Source organism: Nanorana parkeri, unplaced genomic scaffold (assembly GCF_000935625.1).
Source record: "Nanorana parkeri isolate BGI_ZX_2015 unplaced genomic scaffold, ASM93562v1 scaffold91, whole genome shotgun sequence".
Classification (NCBI taxonomy): Eukaryota; Metazoa; Chordata; class Amphibia; order Anura; family Dicroglossidae; genus Nanorana; species Nanorana parkeri.
In genome coordinates this window covers 864,445-886,480 of record NW_017306359.1, presented here as the reverse complement: position 1 = coordinate 886,480, position 22,036 = coordinate 864,445, and the positions used below count along the sequence as shown (strand labels likewise).

Here is a 22,036-nt window from a genome sequence, read left to right as displayed (position 1 = left end):
CACCTTACTCTTTCAAATGACACTGTTTGACTTCCCAGTGACCCACTTGCAGAGGACAGCATGTTGAGGGATGGGCCAGTACTATTTACTGGTTGGTATTTTTGTATTCTACCAGCCAGACCAATTCAATTCCTGGAATTTTTTTACTCTACGCTAGACATCCTAGTCCCCAATCATCATGGTGACGTGGTAACTGGGAGTTGATTAGCCAGGTTTCAAGAGGTAGGGAAAGAAGACCAGAGAATGTAGTCTGTAGTTTTCAACAAGGTTGATAGTAAATTGCTTTGCATATCTGGCCTAGACTATTGTGGGGGCTAACTGGTTAAACAGGATCTCCATATGTTTGGCATTGGACTTTAAACACTCCATAATGGGGTTATTTGCACATTAGACTTATCTCCCTCCCATCCGATTAGTATAGATGCCCAACTTTAGATGGACACTTAAGTTAAATGAATACTATTGTAATATGTTGTATTATGCTTCAAATATATGTTAGGTTAGGGAAAGAGTCTAAATCCATTTAGAAAAATTAAAATGCTCTCAAGTTAGGGTTGGAAGACTTTGGTTTGTCAGTACCTATACATAAAAAGGACTTGCAGACTTCTTTCAGAATCTTTACTTGGCTCAAGAAACATTTATACCTGTTAAGAGGTATATTCACGAAGAGTTTAAGCGGTAATTGGCAGAACCACAAGGTTAAGCGATATAATAGTGTAGAAAGAATGCACACTATTGGCTTGAAACTTGTATTTGTATGTCACATGTCATACACAAAATGGTTTGAGCCCAGCCCTTAGTTAGGCAATAAATCATGAAGGGGATGTCCTGAAACATGTAGTGTAGGTCAAAAAAAATAAAGAATTTCACTAGATCCAGCAGTGAAACGTCACAGGTGACAAGCAACATGCCAAAATACCAGTAAATTGCAGTACATTAATGGTCTGTCAGGACAGCTTTAAACTTTGCAATCTGTTCAGAAATTTGCATATAGGTCTAAAGGTGGCCATACACTCTACAACCATGGTTGTAAAGGGATTAAAAAAACGTACGATCTGCCTATCTTGGACAGGCAGATCGCACTCTCGATCATCGCAAGCCCGCCCCCCTGAGGGGCGGGCTTCCGATGACCGCAATGCTGAACGGGCAGTGTGCGCGTGCGCACACCGGCCCGTTCAGCATTTGTCTTCCGCGCACCGTTCTAACCAGCCGAGAATCGTACGATTCCCGGCTGGTTTTCGAACATGCTGGTTCGACAGAAGACATGCGACCGTACAGTAGAAACGGTCGCACGTCTCCGTTCACACTGCTCGATTATCGTACGAAAACCCGATCGCATACGATTATCGTACGATAATCGTGCAGTGTATGGGCACCTTAAAGCTGGCCATACACCTTACAACCATCGCGCGACTTTCAACAGGACTGCATCTTGGAAAGCATGTCACAGAATGAAGTGTAGTTAACCCGATGCACTTGCCTCCCACAGTCCTTTCCATGAAGGCCTGCTTCACACTGAGCGTTTTGTAGCACCTTTTCTGCCCTAAAAAAAAACGGCAGTCTACGGCCGTATCACACTGAAAGCATACGATCTCGTCTAAAAAAAACGCAAAGAAAAATATGCTCCCATATGTTCACATCTGAGCATTTTGTTGCAAAAAGGAAAACGCCTGTCGCTGGAAAAAGTACATGAGCTTTTTTTTGGCATATTGCAGTTCAGTTTGGCCCCATAGACCTAATAGAAAACGCTGTAAAACACGCGTTTGCTCATTCACATCAACGAGCTACAATCGGCTCACAAAAATGGTCAATCTGATTTATGCGCATAAAAACGTGCAAAAAACGCACATAAACGTGCAACAAAAACATGCGTAGAAACGTACAAAAATTCTGTCGCCTAGGGCTGACCCCAGCCTAAAAGGAGTTCTAAAATAACAGCATACTGTATACTATCTTGTTACATCAGCATTGTAATAGGAATTCATTCTACAGTTGTTTTTGACAAGGCAAATCAAAGCCAACTTGAAAAAATCCCTTCCATATGCTGCCTTCCATATGCCCATCACTTTCCTCAACCTCCTGGATTCCCAGTGTGCTTTGCATCTCTTCCCTTGCTGCTTGGCATGATGCAATCTTGATTTCTCAAGACTACATAATCCATCATGCATTGCTTCCAGCAAGCAATGATAATGTTACACTGTTCAGACATTAAATTGTAGTGCATAAGGCAAACTGTGTGAGAGTTGCAACACCAAAAAGTGCGATACCACAGGGCTGAGTGAAATTGTGTCAGTGCATTAAGGAAGTACATAATATGGGCATCTTCAATAAGCAAGTTTATAGAACGTATGGAAATACATATATTTGTTCTTAGTTTTTGACCATAAGTACCTGTTAAGACTCCATGGAGTTATTTTATAGAATAACAAAACGGTGGCTGGGAGTCATGTCGTACAAATGATTTACAGCATGGGGACCAACATTGGTAGGCCTCCCTCCGCACCTTCAATAGTTTGTCATCAGCCAAGAGTTCTGCTTAAAAGTGAGTTACTGTTGTGTCTAACTATTCTTATGTAGATCTACTAGAGAACTTAGAGTATAGCGTATGATTGACAGGAGTATCTGGGCTCAGCTGAGATGTCAGCAGGAAAAAAAACCCCACTATCGAACATAACAAAAATACTAAATGGGACAAGCAAGGAAAAATCGAATCTGAAATAGAAGATACTGTGGTACAAATGACTTCCAGGACTCCGATGGAAAAAAACCCCACAATAAATAAGAATGTTCTCATGGATAATAAAGATTGGGATGAACTGAACAGAACCAGACCTTGCTCTGTGAAGCGTTAACACAGCTCTATTTTGTTTCGGAAGCTGAGCAAGTGAAGCCACAGGGCACAATATTCTGTTCCTCGGTAATACTTTTTATTAGTGTCAGAGCTGTTAAATGGCAGCCATATTATTCCAGTTCAGATTTTCTCTTTTGTTTTATTGGATTGGGTCAATCACAGACTTGAGAGAAATAATGATGTAAAGTCAGGGCTGTGTCTGACATGATTATCAAACAGCCTACGGCACACAGGGGAAAGAACATCTTATGGTCTTGTATGGTTTACAAACAAAAAACAAGAAATAACCTGGAGGGAAGTCGCACTTACCTGATGCAGATCATTTCCAAGGACATACTCCTGGAAGTACCCAGGTGCCGCTGAAGATGCTCTAATAGCCTGCCACAGATTATACTGACATCCTCCCATGTAATGTGATTTAACACCCGGAAAATGGTTGTAATTCCTGAACACAAAAGCTTTTATTCCTCTATTAACGATGGTGCTCACAGCTGCAACCTATAAACACAGAAACACAACATGTATGATGACATTGGAATGTATTTAATATCAGGGATTGGCAAACTTTGCTGGTGAAACTACAAATCTCTTCATGCATCTGACTCTGGGTGTCATGCCTGTGGCTGCAAGTCTTACAATGCCTCATAGGACATGTAGTTCCAAAACAGCTGGGGGGGGGGGGCTGGAGTTTGCCTACCCTGTGCTATACAGAAGCTATATGTGTCTTGTATAGAACAAGTCTGATAGCATGTTTGCCATTTATGTCACAAATTAACTAAATGGTAAAGATGTTGGAGAAACAATTTTGCCAGCAGCTTGTAAATCAATGATGGCTCAAAGTTTGACGAAAATCCCCAAGGAAATATATAGGAAGAGATATTTCTAAAATGGACTGTGCCACTGTCAGTTTACATTATTATGAGGGACTGTAACATTTGTTTAAAGCTGAATTCTAGGCAGATATAAAAGACACAAATTAAAGCAGTTCTGTAATAATTAATATATCATTGCAATAACTAAATTTGCCCTGGTATCAGCCTCTTACAGTCCCTGTACAGCAGAGTCGGAGTTTGAGAGAAACAAGCGGTACAGAGAGCCAATCAGTTTGAGTGCGGTCAAGAAGCATGCTGAAAGAGAAGAGGGCAGAGTGACTGAGGGATGAGTTCATCACTGTGCTTGCTGCTTCTCCTTTCACTATCTACCGTATTTTGCGGTCCATAAGACGCACCGGACCATAGGACGCAGGGAGGTCCGGCGCGCCTTATGGAGCACTCGAGACTGTAGCTTCTGTCACAGCTTCTATGACAGAAGCTGTGACAGAAGCTGCAGTTAGTGACCGCTGAGACAGGTGGCGCTGTGATTACAGCGCCACGGTCTCAGTGATGACACAGAGCAGGCGAAGAACATCTATTCGTCTGCTCTATGGTTATCTCGATCGTCGCCGCTGCTCCGTTTTAATACGAGTGATCTCATTAGATCACTCGTATTAAACGCTTAGTGGCTCCTGCTGCTGAACTCGATCGCCGCCGCTCGGCTTTAATACGAGTGATCTCATTAGATCACTCGTATTAAACGAGCAGTGGCTCCTACTACTCGCCCGGCGCCCGAAACTGCATGTCTCGGGCGTCGGGATTCGCTCCATAAGACGCAGGCACTTCTTCCCCCTCCTTTTTGGGGGAAAAAAGTGCGTCTTATGGAGCGAAAAATACGGTAGTTACAGGCTGGGGTGGGTCCAGGGCGACCTGGGTTTACAGGAAGTGGGTTGAATGATACAAAAATTAATATTGCAGCAAAATCTAGTACTGTTATGGTGTCTTTTAGGGCCCCATGCGTGCACTATTTTTAAAATCGCATCACAACATATTTGCGGTACCGCATGTCGTAGCGTGGCCGATCGCACAGCGGGCGGAAGGTGGATTTGGTGTGTCATTCACATGGATGCCACACAACACACCTCCTGCACTGTAATCGCACGGTCGGTGCATTGTGCGCTACCAAGTGTTAATTGCATGGGACCATGCAATAAACACAAGAAGATGGTGTGAATGGGCCCTCTATGGGCTATTTATTTTGAGCTTGCTATTTTTCTCTGGAGTTGCAGGCTTTTATATATTTATATAGAATTGTATTTTTTTTATCCAACTTGGTTTGGTTATTTTAAATAAAAGATTCGTTATTTTATTACATTGGCTTGGAGTTTTTCAATTCAGACATTTTAAATCCATGAAACTAATTAAAATGTCTAATATAATACATACAATTATTTATAAATTATAAAAAAGGTAAAAAAAATAAGTCAATTTTCAGTTTCAGCCAGACAAATTCTGCTGCAGGAGTGTTGCGGTGCCATTCATTTCAATGGTACCCCAAACATGCCTCCCACCCACAGTGTGATCACCTGCATTGGTACGCACGGTACCACAATGCCCTGGGTTCCAGTGCAGTGTGATTGCAAAAAATTGTGCATGCAGTTTTATTCTGAAGTAAAATTTATTTTTGTAACACTCCATAAAAATCTGATTAAATTGGAAAAATAAGTCGGCTAACTATTCGATTATGAAAATAATCGTTAGCTGCTGCTTTAGAGTTTTTCTCAACAAAAGTGAAGTTACTCTTTAAGGAGACATTAGTGTTTTAGAAAGTATGTTTTCATGTACAGATTGTATTTATGCATGTATATGGGGACAGCCATAATTGTTCCTTTTATATGCAGGCTCTTCTACCTGGTTATGCCTTGCTTTTACCTCAATAGACTCTCAGCAGTCTCTAATAGGACAATGGCACTGAACACTCACAATGCTCCTTGACAACCAAAGCCCACATGATCTTTATTCCTAGGCTTATATACATAAAAGGAGAAGCATTTTTTATTAATAGCAATTTTCTACTAAAATAATAATGTGATTTAAAAATGCTGACTTGTGCCTTTTTGAATCCTTTGAAGGCTAAACTGTAATGATAGGTCAACTTTAAGTAAATAAATAGGTTGTTCACACAGCTGGCCATATGCACTAACAGCGCACAAAGCCTCAAAAAGAGGAATTCACATAACAATCCAGCATTTCCTGTTGGAAAGCTTCACCCAATATGGGATCTTTTGGAACACAGAAGCAAGACTCATCAAGAACTTTTTTTTCCAGTGGTAAACACAGTGTGGCTGACATTCAGGAAAACAGTATGTCTGGTGCCTCCGTCAATCGAATTACTATTTTGCAATGCAACATTTTATAAAGTGGCCTTTGTATGTTCCAGAATCCTAGCAGCATTACATCAGCACTTGATAAAGCAGAGCATAGCAGTGGATAAACTCCCCAGCCCACAGTTGTATTATGCTAACTGAATAATTGATCCACTTAAGGGTAAGTGATGCTTTTCAAAGCAACAAAACAACCTTCTCTCACAAAAAAAGCCTTTTCTGAAGAAACTGTACGCAGAAATATTCATTCTTTGTGTATCCTTATACATTTCTAGAAAGAATAAAATCCTAGACATGATTCTGAACTTGTGTGTTCTGGCAAGAAATGTAACATATTCATTATATTTACCAAGGCAATTTTGTATTCAAGACCTAGCATGAGTAGCTATGCACTAAAGTAATCATGCTCATCAATAAATAGAAGAACCCTGTGCCTTTCATAACTCACCTTACAAAACGGAATATTGACTGAATTTAGCAGACATATCAATTATTCACCAGTATTTAATTGGTTAGTTATTAGCCTACATTAACAAATGAACACATTTTTGATGCCTAGTAATGCTGGCCACACAGTGTTTTTTCTTGCTTAGCACTGTGAGATGAACTAGAAAAAAAGATGGATTCCCCCATCTACACTAATTGGAGAGGATGGATGAATCTCACCTGCTGGCTATTGTATCTTGACAGCCGACACCCGCTGCTGTCAGAATACATAAACAGCTGCTTTATCTGGCCTGGATCCTTTGACAAAAGTCGACTGAACAAAAATCAATGAAGCAGCAACACACTGCTCCAGGTCTTGCTGGCTGAAATAAGTGTATGGCCAGCTTTACCCTCTTTCACTGCCATTGACATATGTCATACGTCAGCAGCAGCGGGCCCCTGTAAACAGACTCCTGCTGGCTGTAGTAAAAAACTGTGGCTAACTCTAAAACTGATGACTGGGCTTTATTTATATAATGTGTGTGTGTGCGCGGTGTGTGCGGTGTGTGTATTTTTCTGTCCAATTTCGCTGTTATTTTAAAATTATTATATTGGCTTGGTGTTCTACAATTCCAATTATTTGAAATCCATGAAACCAATTGGAATTTTTTTAAAAAATATATATAAAAAATGTAAGCATTTTTTGTTTCGGCCTGACAAATTCTGCTGTGGTATGTGCGTTGTGGTGCCATTCATTTCAATGGCACCCCAAACACGCCTCCCGTGTGATTGCCCATACAGGAACGCACGGTACTGCAATGCCATGCATTCCAGTGCAGTGCAATTGCAAAAAAGGTGCATGGAGTTTTATTCTGAAGTAAACTTTATATTTGTAACACTCCATTTGTGTATTTCATTGTAAATAACACACGGTATTTACGTTTTTTAAGCGAATAAAATCGACAAAATAATCGTCCAACTAATCGACTATGAAAATAAATCGTTAGTTGCAGCCCTTTACACATGCCATAATTGAAAGGTTAAAAATTCCCTCTCTGCTTAAAACTGCATCCGCTATTTCTAAAACTGCCAAAAAAAAATAAAAATCAATGCAACATGGCAGCTTGGCGGCATTCTGTACATAGTTGATGTACAGAACACTGCCAGAAATATAATTTCTTACTTCTGCAATTGGCCGGCTGATTTTGACAGTCTGCACTAAGATGCAAGTATAATTTTTGGGAGCCCATCCCTTGGCAATAGTGAAACAACTCCCTAAGGGTTAATTACTAGTAAAGGGATGCAGACACTCTTAGAAATATGTTTTTTGTTCTTTTTAGTTTTAGGCTGAGTTAGACAATTGTGCCTGGAAAGGATCTAATTCTGCTGTACAGTTTCTTTAGCTAACCCATAGTGCTTTGGAAATACTTAAAAAAAAAAAAGGAAAAGGAGGCACAACCATCTAGTGCAATAAAGTACTTTATTGAAAAGAAAGGAATAAAATGGTAGGCAAAAGTAGGCCAAGCGCTTGTACACATGCAAAACTGCTGGCACTGAGGCCAGCGGTGCTGCAGGGATGACAACCCAATCCTCCTCTACCACCTCCAGATGAACTGACAAACCGGGGAAATGCTGGTAAAACTCCCACGTCTATAATTTGTTCCACACTGGAGCTCACTTCCTGTCAGCAGCAGTTTTCCAGCAGGCCTGTGTACACACCGGCTTCCTCTTCCACTTTGTGAGTGGTTAACATAGCAACGCGTCACCTATGATGATTGTAAAACCTACTGCCTGTAAAGCCTTACTTTTGGCATTTTTATTGCCATACTTTTATTTTAGATCTAGAACTATCCTGATCTTGAAGGGTTATTACCTACAGAGGGTCATATACTTTTGTATTCTTTTAGGAGCTCCTAAACTTTTATTGTGGTACCTTTGATTTTGGCTTTAAGTGATTCTGTGCCCCAACCAGTGTTTATTGTATATATCTCATATCTTTTTAAAGCTAATCTTGTTCCTTGTGTGATTCATATTTATGCATTGCCTTTAAACCCCTCCCCCCAAAGAAACCGTTCTAATGTAAATGTTTTTAAAATGTCTAATGTGTGGTTAAACCCTCAAAACATATTTTCACGATAGAAGTTGCCCTTGCAAAAGGTATAAAAAGCTCCAACTTAGTGCTGGTTTAGGCTTGAGAAAAGAGGAACCACCTCCGAAATGCATTACCTTGGTAACCACTCACACAGACAGAGGAAGTCGGTGTGTACACAGCCCTTCTGGAAAACGGCTGTTGACAGGAAATGAGCTCCAGCGTGGAACCTTACCATGCTACAGATGCAGAAGTTTGCCAGCCTTTCCTCAGTCTGATAGTTCATCTGGAGGTGATAGAGGTGGATTGGGCTGTTATCCCTGCAGCACTGCTGGCCCCGATGTTCGCAAACTTGCACCGTGTGTGGCCATATACAAGAGCTTTACCTGCTACATTCATTTCTCACTTTATTCATTGCTTTTTAATAAAGTGTTTTATTACGCTAGATTCTTGCATCTCTTTTCCCTTTTATCTTTCAAAGTTCAAAAGCATCCCTTGTGCATTTGAGGAGAGTTGCAAATGGATCTGGACTCAGGGAGCAGGCACTCATTTTTTTTCTAACCACGACTACACCCTGCCTGTTAAAGGACCTATGAAGCGTGGATCTGATTCCTTTTTTTAGCTGCCTTTGGCAATACTTTAGCAAGTCAAATATTTGTTCTCTGCGAAACAAGGAGTGTATACATATTGTAATAAACAGATATTATCTGTTTATTCTGTAAAAATATAATAGTTTAAAAGGTCAATTACATTTTTTAAATTAATTATGGGTTTTAAAATTGATGTTTTATGTTTGCTTTTGCTATCCTTTTTACTATCCCTACTCAAAATGAATGGGTATCCATCCAAAGTGCGTGTGTTACTGAACCAGAAGAGTGTAAACCTGGCCTAAGGGTTAGCACATTCATTTACATTCAGCATGCATATTATCAGGGTAAATTCTATAGGATTATGAAATGGAGTTTGAGCATCAATATTCATGTGTATAATATGAGACATACATTAGATAGCAGTGAACTTGGGATTCATAGATTGATACAATATCAAAATAACAACATCATAACCTGTGCATCAGTTCTATGCAGAGGATTATCAATGGTCTGTAGGACTGCAACCAACGAATCGATAATAATCCATAACGCAAAAAGTTGTCAACTATTCTGGATTATCGATTAGTTGGATGGATCCCCTAGCTCTCTCCTCCATGCTGGAAGGAGGGCACAGCAAGTAGTGGGTGGGTGCAATAGCTAGCCTGCTATTGCAATTTGAAATGGCCCTAGCAGGCTGGCTATTGCACCAGCCTACTACCTGCTGTATTTACATTCAGCTGCCATCTGTGGATTCCTGCCACTGGCAGCTATCATTCCCTGGCAGAAACTATTTAAGTGCCATGTGCTTACAATACAACTATTAAAAATAAATATATATTATAAGAATTTGGGGAAAAAGTCCTTTTTAGTTTCAGCCCCACAAATCCTGCTGCGGGAGGTGCGTTGCAGTGCTATTAATTTCAATGGCACCCCAAACACGCCTAACACCCACCCACCCACATTGGGATTGCCTGCACTGGAACGCACGGTACCGCAATGCTGTGCGTTCCAGTGCAGTGCGATTGCAAAAAATTGTGCAAGCAGTTTTATTCTGAAGTAAACTGTATGTTTGTAACACTCCATTTGTGCATTTTATTTTAAAATAAGGATGGTATTTATTTACATTTTGTTTTAATCTGATTAATCGGTTAATTGAAAAAAAAAAAAAAGAAAAAAAATCAGCCAACTAATTGATTATGAACATAATCATTAGTTGAAGCCCTAGTGGTCTGTACAACTCGTGGGGGCATTGCTAGGGATTTTTTGCTGTAGGATACTATTTGTCAGATAAGGACCCTCTATAGAATTATTTAGTCTATAAATTCTATGACCTAATTTTTTAAAGAGCAAGAAATCAGAACTATCTGCGATATTCAAAGCAACCAATTACATTGTCTTTAATTTCCCATGCTGCACTGGAGATATGAGAAGGAGAATACCGTTGCTGTGACAACACAAGACACTGTGATAAATCGGGCTGTGGCATCAAAGGTGATGAACCTCTTTAATCAAAACTTTCCACCAACAGTTGCACACACATATTTTTTTAGCACAGAATGAAATCAAATAATGTTTTAAATTATAGCAGAACAAAAAGCTATGTTCTATTTTTCAGACATGAGTATTTACAATACAAAATAAAACAGGAACAACGTACGGATGAACACATCAATTGAACTGAGATGAAAACATCGGCAACATAAAATACATACCTTGGGACACTGAGGATTTCTTGCTGTTTCAATCATTAGGTCTGAACCCATTCTTTCCCTTTCAAAGTAAGATGAAAACATATATATCATTTAAAATGTATAAAACAATGTTGACTTAGGAACAATACATTAAGTTGAGAAAGTCTGGAAACACAGCCTTAATAGTCAACTTGAAATTAACCAATAATACAACCCTTAGGCTTAACCTAACCCTTAATATAAGCATCTTATAAAATCTGAAGCAGCTAAACCTAAATCTGCTGAAGCCATGATCTTGGTATAACTGTTTAGATTTAGCCATTTAAATGCAAGCATTCAGGCGGCTATAGACCCGCCTGATCACTTGTATGGTGCGTAAGAGTGTGCGGCCCCCCTCAGCTGCCACTGCCGGCTATCCCTGGCTCCACTGTCCCCCGTGCAGGCTCGGGACTGGCATGGCGGGCCTGTTCACTTTGAGCGCATGCACTGAATGCGGAACTGATGTGTATTACATTGCTTCCGGTTTTATGCTGTCATTACTCCAGCTGCTGTAGAAAACAACGATTGCGACACACGTTACATATCACCACGAACATCGGAGCGCGAGTGATAATTCTAGGGCAATCAATCACTTTTAACACCAAACTGATGAGTGGTAAAAGCCTTTAAGGTGTCGCCTATGGGCAATTTTGAGTATGGTAGTTTTTTTCCAATTTAACGGGCGCACGCAATTTTAAGGCTTGACATGTTTACTATCTATTTACCCGGCGTGACCCTGTGTGTTACCAAAAAAAATGGTATTATATTCTGTTTCTGTGCACTGAAATACATTTTAGTGTATTGTACCCTAAAAATACTGGTTTAATAAACATTTGCGCAAATAACGTGCAATATAAAATATTTTGACTAGCATTTTATATACTACAGGGCCTCTGCTTTCAGAAAATATATAATTGTTTGGGGGGTTTTAAGCTGTTTTCTAGCCAAAAATTCGGATTTTATCATGTGTGCAAAAATTTTACAAATTGCTGTGGACGGCAAATGGTTAAACTAACCCATAACCCCTTAAATTGACCTGAACCCTAAACCTAATCTGAAAATCTATGAAATTAACCTTAGCCTAAGCCTTAAAGTGAGTGCAACATATGAGCATAATCTAACATGATTATGATAAAGATTACTTAGTGAGCATAATACAACCAATGTAACATAGAAACTACATTTGCGTCAAAAGCTTTGGTTGGAAATTTCAAGTACCAGAACAATTGATCTCTGATTATTCCTTTTATACAAATATACTATGATATACGTGTTGTTCCATAGGCCAGTGTCCCAGTAAAGGGAAATATAGCTCTTCAAAAAGGTATTTAAAAAAGCATTAGAAAAAAAGGTAAACAAACAATCTTTCACTACAATCTAGTGAAGTAGAATGTAGGAGAAGCTCTGGTAAACTTCTGGTAGCGAGGACTTTCAGTGTTCACTCATCTCCTATGCTGGCTACTAAGGAGATACTCTTTAATATGTACTTCTCGGGTATTAATGTTCCTTTGTTTTCCTACTCCTATGACTCAATTTTATATGTGTGTCACAACAGATCATTCCATATAATCCTCCCACCAGGTGCCAGGTCATGAGATGACTCATGCGCTGTGCCCACAGTGATAGCCTACAGTGAATTTATATCTTCATGGACTGTGGGGCTTTTCAACAATAGCTGTTCACTGTACTGACTGGTCAAGCAATAAATGTATATTTGTTTAGTTCACTAATTACGTTGAAATAAAGTTTCAATCATTAAAATTGTTTAAATACTAGTGCAATGCTACAGTATATTCATTAGTATATTGCATTACCCAATACAATCGAAGTAATGTACACAACTGACAAAATATTAAAACCACACAAGTTCCTTTACACATGATGTATTTGCATGGCTCCCTTTGATCAAGGATCCAAAAAATAGGAGATTTATTCCTCATTTTAGGATAGTGGGCAGAGCTGTGCAAATCATTTATTTATGTCTCTGTGGCCAAATGTACATCAAGACCCCCTGGTTTATAGTACAGATGCAGCCTAATCTTAAAGAACCATTTATTCTAAACTGTATACACTCTTTTTTTTTTGACCCGCAATGGGTGCACCAAAACAAACACCAAAGTGAACCAAAAAAATGCATGTGAACACACACAAAACAAAAAGGTGCAGACTAGAGCTGCAGCTAACGATTATTTTCAAAATCGATTAGTTAGCCGATTTCTTGAGGGTAGCCCCGAAGATCCACACCCTTGATCCTTGCAGAGTAAAAAAAACATACAGGCGAATAATTAGAATATCGCGCAAAAGTTCATTTATTTCACTAATGCAACTTAAAAGGTGAAACTAATATATGAGATAGACTGATTACATGCAAAGCAAGATAATTCAAGCCTTGATTTGTCATAATGTGAAGTGCGCAGATGGGAGAAGAAAAATAAATAAGGCTAGTTGGCCATCATCAGTGCAATAGGGGGATACCATGGCTTCTATGGAGTAGGGCTTGTGGACCGACACAACCACACAAAAGACCGGTTATGGTGAGATGAGCTAAAAAGGTAGCAAAGTGAAATGAATCTGTGTTTACTTCAAACATTGAATTGTGTGCAGAGATAGCTCCCACATAACAAACAGTGTCCAGAATTGACCACTTTACTAACATCTAAGATTTTACAGCTCTTCTGGATGTACTGGGGAAGCTACATTAATGAAATAGGACTGCAGGGTCAGCATTAGTCCACTCTGTATCTAGCTTTTTTATTTTTAACACAATGAAATGCTAAGTAAAGCTAATGCTTCGTGCCTGTCTGTGATGAGTCAACTGACTCAAAGACCCTTTTCCCCTTATGTGCAAGTCCTGAGGTAAGTGATCTACATACTTACTTCAGCATTTTTTCCCATATTTCGCTGTCATAATAGGCATGGCTCCAGCCCATCTTCACCGTTCCCAGAATAACGTTCTGTTTGAAGACGTCATTTCCCAGTTTACGGTACATTTCTTCGCACTCATCCAGTGGGATGTGAAATAGACCCAACATAAAGGCCAGTATAGCTCCTAGGAAGAAAGAAACTACTGTCAAAACATGCCTGATAAATATGTATGCTTCATCTAAAGAAATATCACTTACATTCAAATTCACCCAAGCTACAGCACAGACATACAACCACCCCAGATAATCTGCCTTTTAAGCAAAAGCTTTCTTTATGTACACAAATGCTGCTCTGCCCATTGCATGCTACACCGTAGCTAAGTACATTATATTCCAGACGCCACCAGTGACTCTCTTCTAGGCATTCTCAAAGCTAAAGTAATCATTATAGTATAGAGATTAGAGAGAGGCACATGAGATTAATGAATTAAATCCCATGAAAAGGGATTTTGGCTATCACAATATACATTAAATAGGGTCCTTCTGCAAAATACTCATGAGAATACATTTCAGGGCTTTTTTCACACTACAGCCGCATACATAAAGTATATAACTATTACTAAAACAGGTTTGTAGGTGGTTAGCAATATTTTGGTCATTATATTTTTTTGCAAATTTAATGAACAGCTCACTGTTAATAAACTGCAAATGTGTTTTTCAACATTTCATAATATTGTTATGATTACCTCCAAAGGGCACGTCAAAAGCATTGGTCATACTCTTGTACAAAATCCTTTAACTAAATCCAGTATATACCCGGGCTGAGAAGTATTCTACACATATGTACTACTACTGCCATCTAGCGGGTGAGTCTTAGAAGTCACCCAGGCCCAGTAGAGAACGCATGTTTCAGCCTCCTACTAAATCGGGAAGACTTTTAGTGGTACATTTATATTTCAATAAAGCATATCTATTATTTATCAAAGGCCTCCAGCCCTGTAAAAATGAAGGAGCTTTTCTTTTTTTTTTTTTAATGACGAGCTGTGCATATAAGCCATTAATGTTCTATCTATTTCCTCTGTGAGCAGTAGATGCTCTTACGTTTACTTCTGTGCTTGATGTGCTGTGCGATGAGAGGAGAAGAGTGACCAGTGTTTATCTTTTAGAGCAGGGTAGTGAGTTAAAATACATGGCGGTCCGGTGAGTATAAATATTCGAGCAGCAGTCCGAATCGCAGCCTGGACAGAATAGTCACTCAGTCCGTGTCCGTAAAGTGGTCCGCCATTTATGTTGCATTCACACCAGCAGCTGCACTACAAACAAACAGCTGCTGGTATATGCTCCCAGGCACAATGCTGATGCGCCGATCTCGGCACATCACACTTTTCTTTTTTCTTCCCCCAGTTTAAATACACTTGCATGCCTTACATGCACGTGGTCATTCAAATCAGAGGGCTGGGGTGGCAGGGTTGGTTTTAAATGTAATACTTTTTTTTACTCATCACCTCTTTTTTATTTTATTTATTAAATCACCTTTATTATTTTATATTTTTTTATTTTATTACTTTAATTTTTTTTTTAATCATCTTTTTTTTTACTGAACGTTTGCCATCACAGAGCAAGTCTAAAAAGCACCTATGTGACAGAATTTGGAGGGGACAGGTTCTCTTTGTGGAAACATCAGGGGTCTATAAGGCCTGGTTCACACTGAGTGTTTTGTAGTGCTTTTTCTGCCCCCCAATAAATCCCATTCATTTCTATGGCCCAGTTCACATCTGAGTGTTTTGTCGCAATAAGGAAAACGCCTGTCGCTGCAAAAGGTACACAAGTTTTTTTTGTTGCATATTACAGCTCATTTTGGCGCCACTCAATAGGAAACGCTTGAAAATGCGCGTTTGCTGTGTTTTTGCACGCGTTTGCTCATTCATGTGTATGAGCTATAATCTGCTCACAAAAAAAAAAAAATCTGATTTATGCGCATAAAACGTGCAAAAAGCGTGCAACAAAAACGTGTGTAGAAACAAGCAAAAACGCTGCCGCCTAGGTGTGAACCCAGCCTTAGGGTCTGTACCTCCAAATGATGAATGTGCTAAAGGGGTATGGTCTTCACCCGGCATTTTAGCTGGCACCTGGCAGTTCAGATGCAGGAAGCTTCATTCTTCAGTGATCACAAAGCAAATCAGGGAACAGATGTTCCCCGGCCTGCTCTCGCTCTCCATCTTGATACTGTGTGCAGTGGTCCCAGACCCCCAGAGAAGCGAGGGACCCAAAAACCATGGCTGGGGGTGCGGCACAACAGCCACTAGTACAAGTGATCTGGGTGGCTCTACAGCTGCCCAGATCACTTGGAGTTGAGGAGCTGGCCCTGCCTGACATGATTGGTTGCTAGGAAGCCAGTGGTCCGAGCAACCAATGACTGAAGCAGAGGGAGGGCCTGCGTTGGGTTATGGCTGGCAGTGGAAACGCTGGCCCCAAAGGCAGGTGTATCCACTGTTAGCAGCCATAATCCAGTGCAGGTTGTCTATCACGGTCCAGACAGAACCGTCACTTGGTCTGTGTCCGGACCGCAGTCCGCCATTTAGAATGTCACATGAAACACATGTTGCCACCGTTTCACGGTCTCGCAGGGTCCCTTTCTTAAGGCAATACAATGAGGAATAAACACACGTTCTTCTGTGATCTTTAAATGAGTGATTCTTCTTCTGTCATCATACTTCTGTGTACCAGACACCAATATAAAGGATGTGCTTGTGATTATTATTGCTTCATTGCTCATGTAAGAGAGGAGCAATGACATTATTATTGTACTATAGCAGTGGTAGGCAAACTTAGCACTTCCAACTGCGTGAAAACTATAAAGCCCATCATACCTCCAGGAGTCATGTCTATGGCTGTCAGAGTTTTGCAATCCCTCATGGGACTTATAGTTCCACAACAGCTTGAGGGATGAGGTTGCCTGCCCCTGTACTATGGGATCAGCGCTTTTTTTTCTGGGAATGAAGTTTCATATTTATCCGTATCCTGTACTATTTATATTTAACCTCCCTGGCGGTAATCCCGAGCGTAACTCAGGGTTAATTTTCTCTGCCAGGAGCGGTAACCCCGAGTCACGCTCGGGGTAACATTGCAGAGTTGTCAGAGGAGTCTCCTTACCTTCTCCTGGCGATCCAGCGATGTCCTCCGCTAAAGTGACACACACATAAAAGAGGTGATACATTGTACACGCATCCTGCGCCTAAACTAAGAAAAATCTGGGAGGTATGCCAAATTATTGTGATCAATTTCCAGCGGACCTACTAAAGGGTAAGATGATGGCAATGCGATGGCGAGACAAGAAGGACGTGTGTCTTATGAGTACTGTGCACAATACCTCCACTGCCATGGTCCACACAAAAGGTGGGAAAGATGTGCTGAAGCCGCAAGTCGTGATAGACTATAATAACACCATGGGAGGTGTCGACAGAGCCGATCAGGCAATGACATTTTATCCGGCTATGCGCAAACAGCAAAAAAAAAATATTATAAGAAGATCTTCAGGCATCTTCTGGAACAATGCCTTTGGAATGCATATATCCTGCACAGAGCAAAGATTGACAAGCCTCTTGTTCATTCTGAGTTTATCTGGAAGGTGGCTGAGCGGATTTTTCTCAACCACCAGACGCCATCAGTAGCTGGGAACAGACCTGGATGTCGTGCTGTTGACGTTGTCAAGCCAGAACGCCTGACTGGTCGTCACTTTATGGACTACATCCCGCCAACCGCAAAAAAGGCAGCACCTACCAGGATGTGCGTAGTTTGCTGCTCAAAGAGAGATGGCAATGGAAAGAAAGTCCGAAAAGAAACCAGGTTCCATTGTCCTGATTGTGACGTTGGACTTTGTGCAGTCCCAGGTTTCAAAATTTATCACACTCAGGATGTTTATTGAATTTTCTTTGTTTGACAAATTTCATTTTTTTATTACATTAATTAATAAAATTATATTATTTATTAGATTATAATTCATGATTTTGTGTTTCAAACTTTATCACTTGTGGGATGTCTACTAGACTCTTGCTTGGTCAGGTTTAAGTAAGTAATTACTAAGAATTGCAGGCCTACAATAGATAACACCAAATTTCCATGCAAAAAATTGTAATGCTTTTGGTACAAAATTCCTGACATAATCATACCGCCAGGGAGGTTAAAAACTCATAACAGAATGACACTATATGGCTTTTTGGATTAAAAATACCGCTTAGTGGCACGTTTATTTCCATGCAAATATACTAGTTACTCCACACTGCCCTCATTTGGAATGAAATCCCTCTTTCCTCCTCAGGTTGTCCTTGTTCTGATGTATTGAACTTGGGATACACACACTAGAACACTCCATTGGTGGGAACTTTGTGCGATTCAAAACATCATCGGTGGATTTTCACTTTTTCTGAGCACATTATTTTGGGACACTTGAAATTATGTTATTATGGACTTTAGTTGTATAAAATAGTGTCAAAAAATTCTGGTCACTGGAGATGAGCGAATTCATCCATCAATTGGGCAAATCTGTTTCCCTATCCATCGTTTTTTGCTTGTCCTGAATATACAGACAGATTCAGCTTTTTCACTAAGAAACATGTATAAAACCCATCCTGAAAAAGCAGAAATGACTTCTGGATAAATGCTAGAAGCCCAGAAGCTGAAAAAACATTGATCACCAAGCTGGTATTTAGGTTAATTTAAAGGAAAGTATTCATTTTCCCATTTTTTTTTCTTTTTGTACATAACGTGTAAAATAGCTGGATGTAAGTTGTACAGATACATGTACAAAGGGCAGCTATATTTGCTCATTACACAAGCAGGCTCTGCTTCCCGCTTTGCAGTATTACATAATAAATCTACTTTACTACTTCCACCTACAAAACAAATTCTGTGAGTTGGCTGAATGAAAGTGGACCCAAGTGCAAAAAGTAAAGAATATTTAGTAGTATTCAATGTGGCAGCAGTGCCCTGATATAGAAAAATATTTAGATCTATACTTGTCAGCTGCAACAGGGGTAACAATATTTGCATACACAGTATTTTAAAAAAAAGCAATTGTCTAGATTTCTGAAGGAAACGCTCCTTAAAAAAGTCACAAAGAAAGACAGCGTTCTTCATACCGCTATCTCTACTAGACAAATGGTTTGGGGAATTATATGGCGGTTTTATCAATTTTTCCTATTTTTTATGGCCAAACAAAACATTTACAAATCATTTTGCTTTTTTTTAAATCAGGTAAATATGAAATATTGAATTGCAGTACTAAGTATAGTATTCTATCCAGCCAGCAAGGGGCACTTTAGCTTTAGACTCCTTTTCATTTCTCTATTTACAACCCCTTTCTAAAGTCTTTTGTTTTCAGAGGTTAGTAGCTGTTGCTAACATTTTTAAAATTCCTCGCTCATACCTGTGAGATTTATTTCGCATTAGATAACCCACGACAAGAGGATTACATTTATTTTCTAATGGGCCTATTCACACCTGTGGTTTGTGCTGCCGTGCATCTGGGAAAAATAGTACAGGTGGTTGTTTAGTGCATTTTTGGCTCAATAGACTTAAATGGCGGCATAGGAAAAACGCATTAAAAACCATGCATCAAGAAAGCTCCAAAAACAAAGCAAAATGCAGATAAAACAGAATGACCTTTACGGACAACTTTTTAATCACACAGAACAGAGGCTGCTTCTGATGTGTTGTCCTTTTAGCTAATCCATGGTGCTCTTTGTCGTGCATTTAGCCTCCTGTGCACAATCCCATCTCTCCTTCATTCACATGCTTAGCCCCACCCTCCTGTGCACAATCCCATCTCTCCTTCATTCACATGCTTAGCCCCACCCTCCTGTGCACAATCCCATCTCTTCTTCATTCACATGCTTAGCCCCACCCTCCTGTGCACAATCCCATCTCTTCTTCATTCACATGCTTAGCCCCACCCCTCCTGTGCACAATCCCCTCTCTCCTTAATTCACACACTCAGACCCACGCTTCTTGTGCACAATCCCCTCTGTCCTTTATTCCCATGCTTAGCCTTGCATCTCCTGTGTACAATCCCCTCTCTCCTTCATTTCAATGCTTAGCCTTGCACCTCCTGTGCACCATTCCCCCACCCCTCCTGTGCACAATCCCCTCTGTCCTTCATTCACATGCTTAGCCCCACTCCTTCTGTACACAATCCCTTTTCTCCTTCATTCACACACTTAGCCCTGCTCCTCCTAACTCGTATATCGTTTCTAAACAGCTTCTGGCTCACAGATTTTGAAGGTATCACTCAAATGGAGTATGGTAGAATGGAGGGGTAGGCAATCTTTTAAACAATATGACTTTGCACATTTTGTTCTGCATTGTTAGTTGGTGTAATTGCAGTAGGGGTTTTGTTTTTAACTGTCAAAAGGTGGACTAACCATGTGTAAAGCATTTATTCTAGCTACCATTATACATCAGTATCAAGATGTATAAAAAAACAACTACAATAAAACTGACTCAAAATTGAAAAAAGTAAATAGTGGTAGTATGTTCAACCATACTGGATAACAGATCGTATGGTCCTATTCCTGTACACTATATGGCTTCAGTTCACATATATCTTGGGATGTCTTGTAACAGCATGTTTCAGACAACAGACTTTCAATGGGACAGAGGACAGGACTCTGTGTCATGTTGCATGACCCAACGTCTTGTGAAATTTAGGTCAGAGAGAGATGCACTGATATTCTGTTGTAGAATATTCTGATTAAACTCCAGTAACTGCAAGCCATCCAGGCTCAGAGGCAGCAAAGTAGCACCACACAGTTAGTATAACATCTTGGTTTTGTGCTACCCTGCTCATGTATTGGCTAGCCACTAGGGGGTTGAAGAGTAGAGAAATGCAACTCCCCTAAACAGAATGTTAAAGCTCAACTCCAAAGAAATTAACAGTTTAACACTGCATTGGGGTTGTACTTGCATGGCAGGGGGCAAGTGCTTGTTTAAGCTTAGGGAACAGAAATACTGTTTTACTTACCTGATCCCCGCTCCCTCATCGTTCGGCGCTCTCCTTTGCTCCCCTCTGCCCTAGCTGTCCACTGTGCCTTGGCATCCTCATGTCTAATGCAGGTCTACGGAACCTACATTTGACGTGAAGACGTCAGCGCCTTAAGACTACCGGAGGGAAGGGAAGTAAAGGCTGTGGGGACTGGTCTAGCAGCCCAGAGGGAATCAGCTGGAGCGGAGATAAGGTAATTAGACATTTCTGTGAATGTTCTATGATTGTGTAACTATAAATGTATGTTTAGTTTTAGCTGCCATTAAAATAAATTTAAAATATACCCGTCATGAGACACGTAGGATGCATCTTGCTGATCTTTCCTGCTAATGCCTTGGATGTCATACTGACTATCTTGCTTCAGTACTTCAGGAAGTCTGTAGATATGACTTTTGTGACATTTGTTCTGCCTACATGTTTCAGATACTGAAGCTGATGCATCATCATACCAGTTAGGCAACTAGTATTGCCAGAAAATAAATGCCCCTGATTTCTCATGACAAGTTTACTTACCAAAAGTACTAGACAAACTATAAAACAATTCAACTGAAATGTTGACATATTAGACACATTCAAAGTCTGCTTGTTGCCATGCAGGGCCGGTGGACTGTTACTTCTGTGTGTCAGTCCTATCTATAAGTGAATATTGGAATACAGATATTACTGTACATATGACAAAAAACATAAGAGAAAAATGAGCCATTACCTGTACTGACACCACAAATGTAATCAAAGAGAAGATGAATCGGTTTCCCTGTAAGTTCTTCTAACTTGCGGAGAGTTTGTAGAGCTACTATTCCTCTGCAGAGATAAAAAATAAAGTAAAAAGGTGTCAAAGAACTTAAGCTGCAAATAAAAAAAATCATATCTACAGAACTATTTACTATGTGATATTTCAAGTAAAGCTTTAACCAACCTGGCTGATTCAAACTCAGCGTATCCACCAACAGGGGTCGCACTGCCCAAGTGAGCTAGCTAGGGAATTTAAAGTGTATGTCTACCCAAATCTTTATTTTCAATTTTGGATAGAGTAGAAAAGGATTTCAACCCCCTGTAGTCCATATATGTTAATCTTATGTTGATACCAAGTATTTGGATGAGTACTCGTACTCCCCCTAATGCTCCCGATACTGGAACTTCCGGAAATCAGGAAGCCAGGCGGCGAGTCATTACACACCGACCAGTTTCCTGATTGGCCAGGAAGCCTGCTCCATGCTCCCTTGTCACCAGGGAGCATTGAGATGGCTTCCT

General features: G+C 40.1%; 1 protein-coding gene across 2 annotated transcripts in view; it reads right to left on the bottom strand.

Annotated features, from left to right (window-relative positions):
- Positions 1 to 22,036, bottom strand: part of PNPLA8 (patatin like phospholipase domain containing 8) — a 51,831-nt gene that overhangs the window by 17,112 nt on the left and 12,683 nt on the right. For both annotated transcript variants that reach the window (XM_018552550.1, XM_018552548.1), the window contains exons 5-8: positions 21,492 to 21,586; positions 13,760 to 13,931; positions 10,865 to 10,922; positions 3,161 to 3,349 (exon numbers count right to left, since the gene is read on the bottom strand). In XM_018552550.1, coding sequence (XP_018408052.1) covers positions 3,161 to 3,349; positions 10,865 to 10,922; positions 13,760 to 13,931; positions 21,492 to 21,586 — 514 coding nt within the window. The remainder of the gene's footprint in view (positions 1 to 3,160; positions 3,350 to 10,864; positions 10,923 to 13,759; positions 13,932 to 21,491; positions 21,587 to 22,036) is intronic.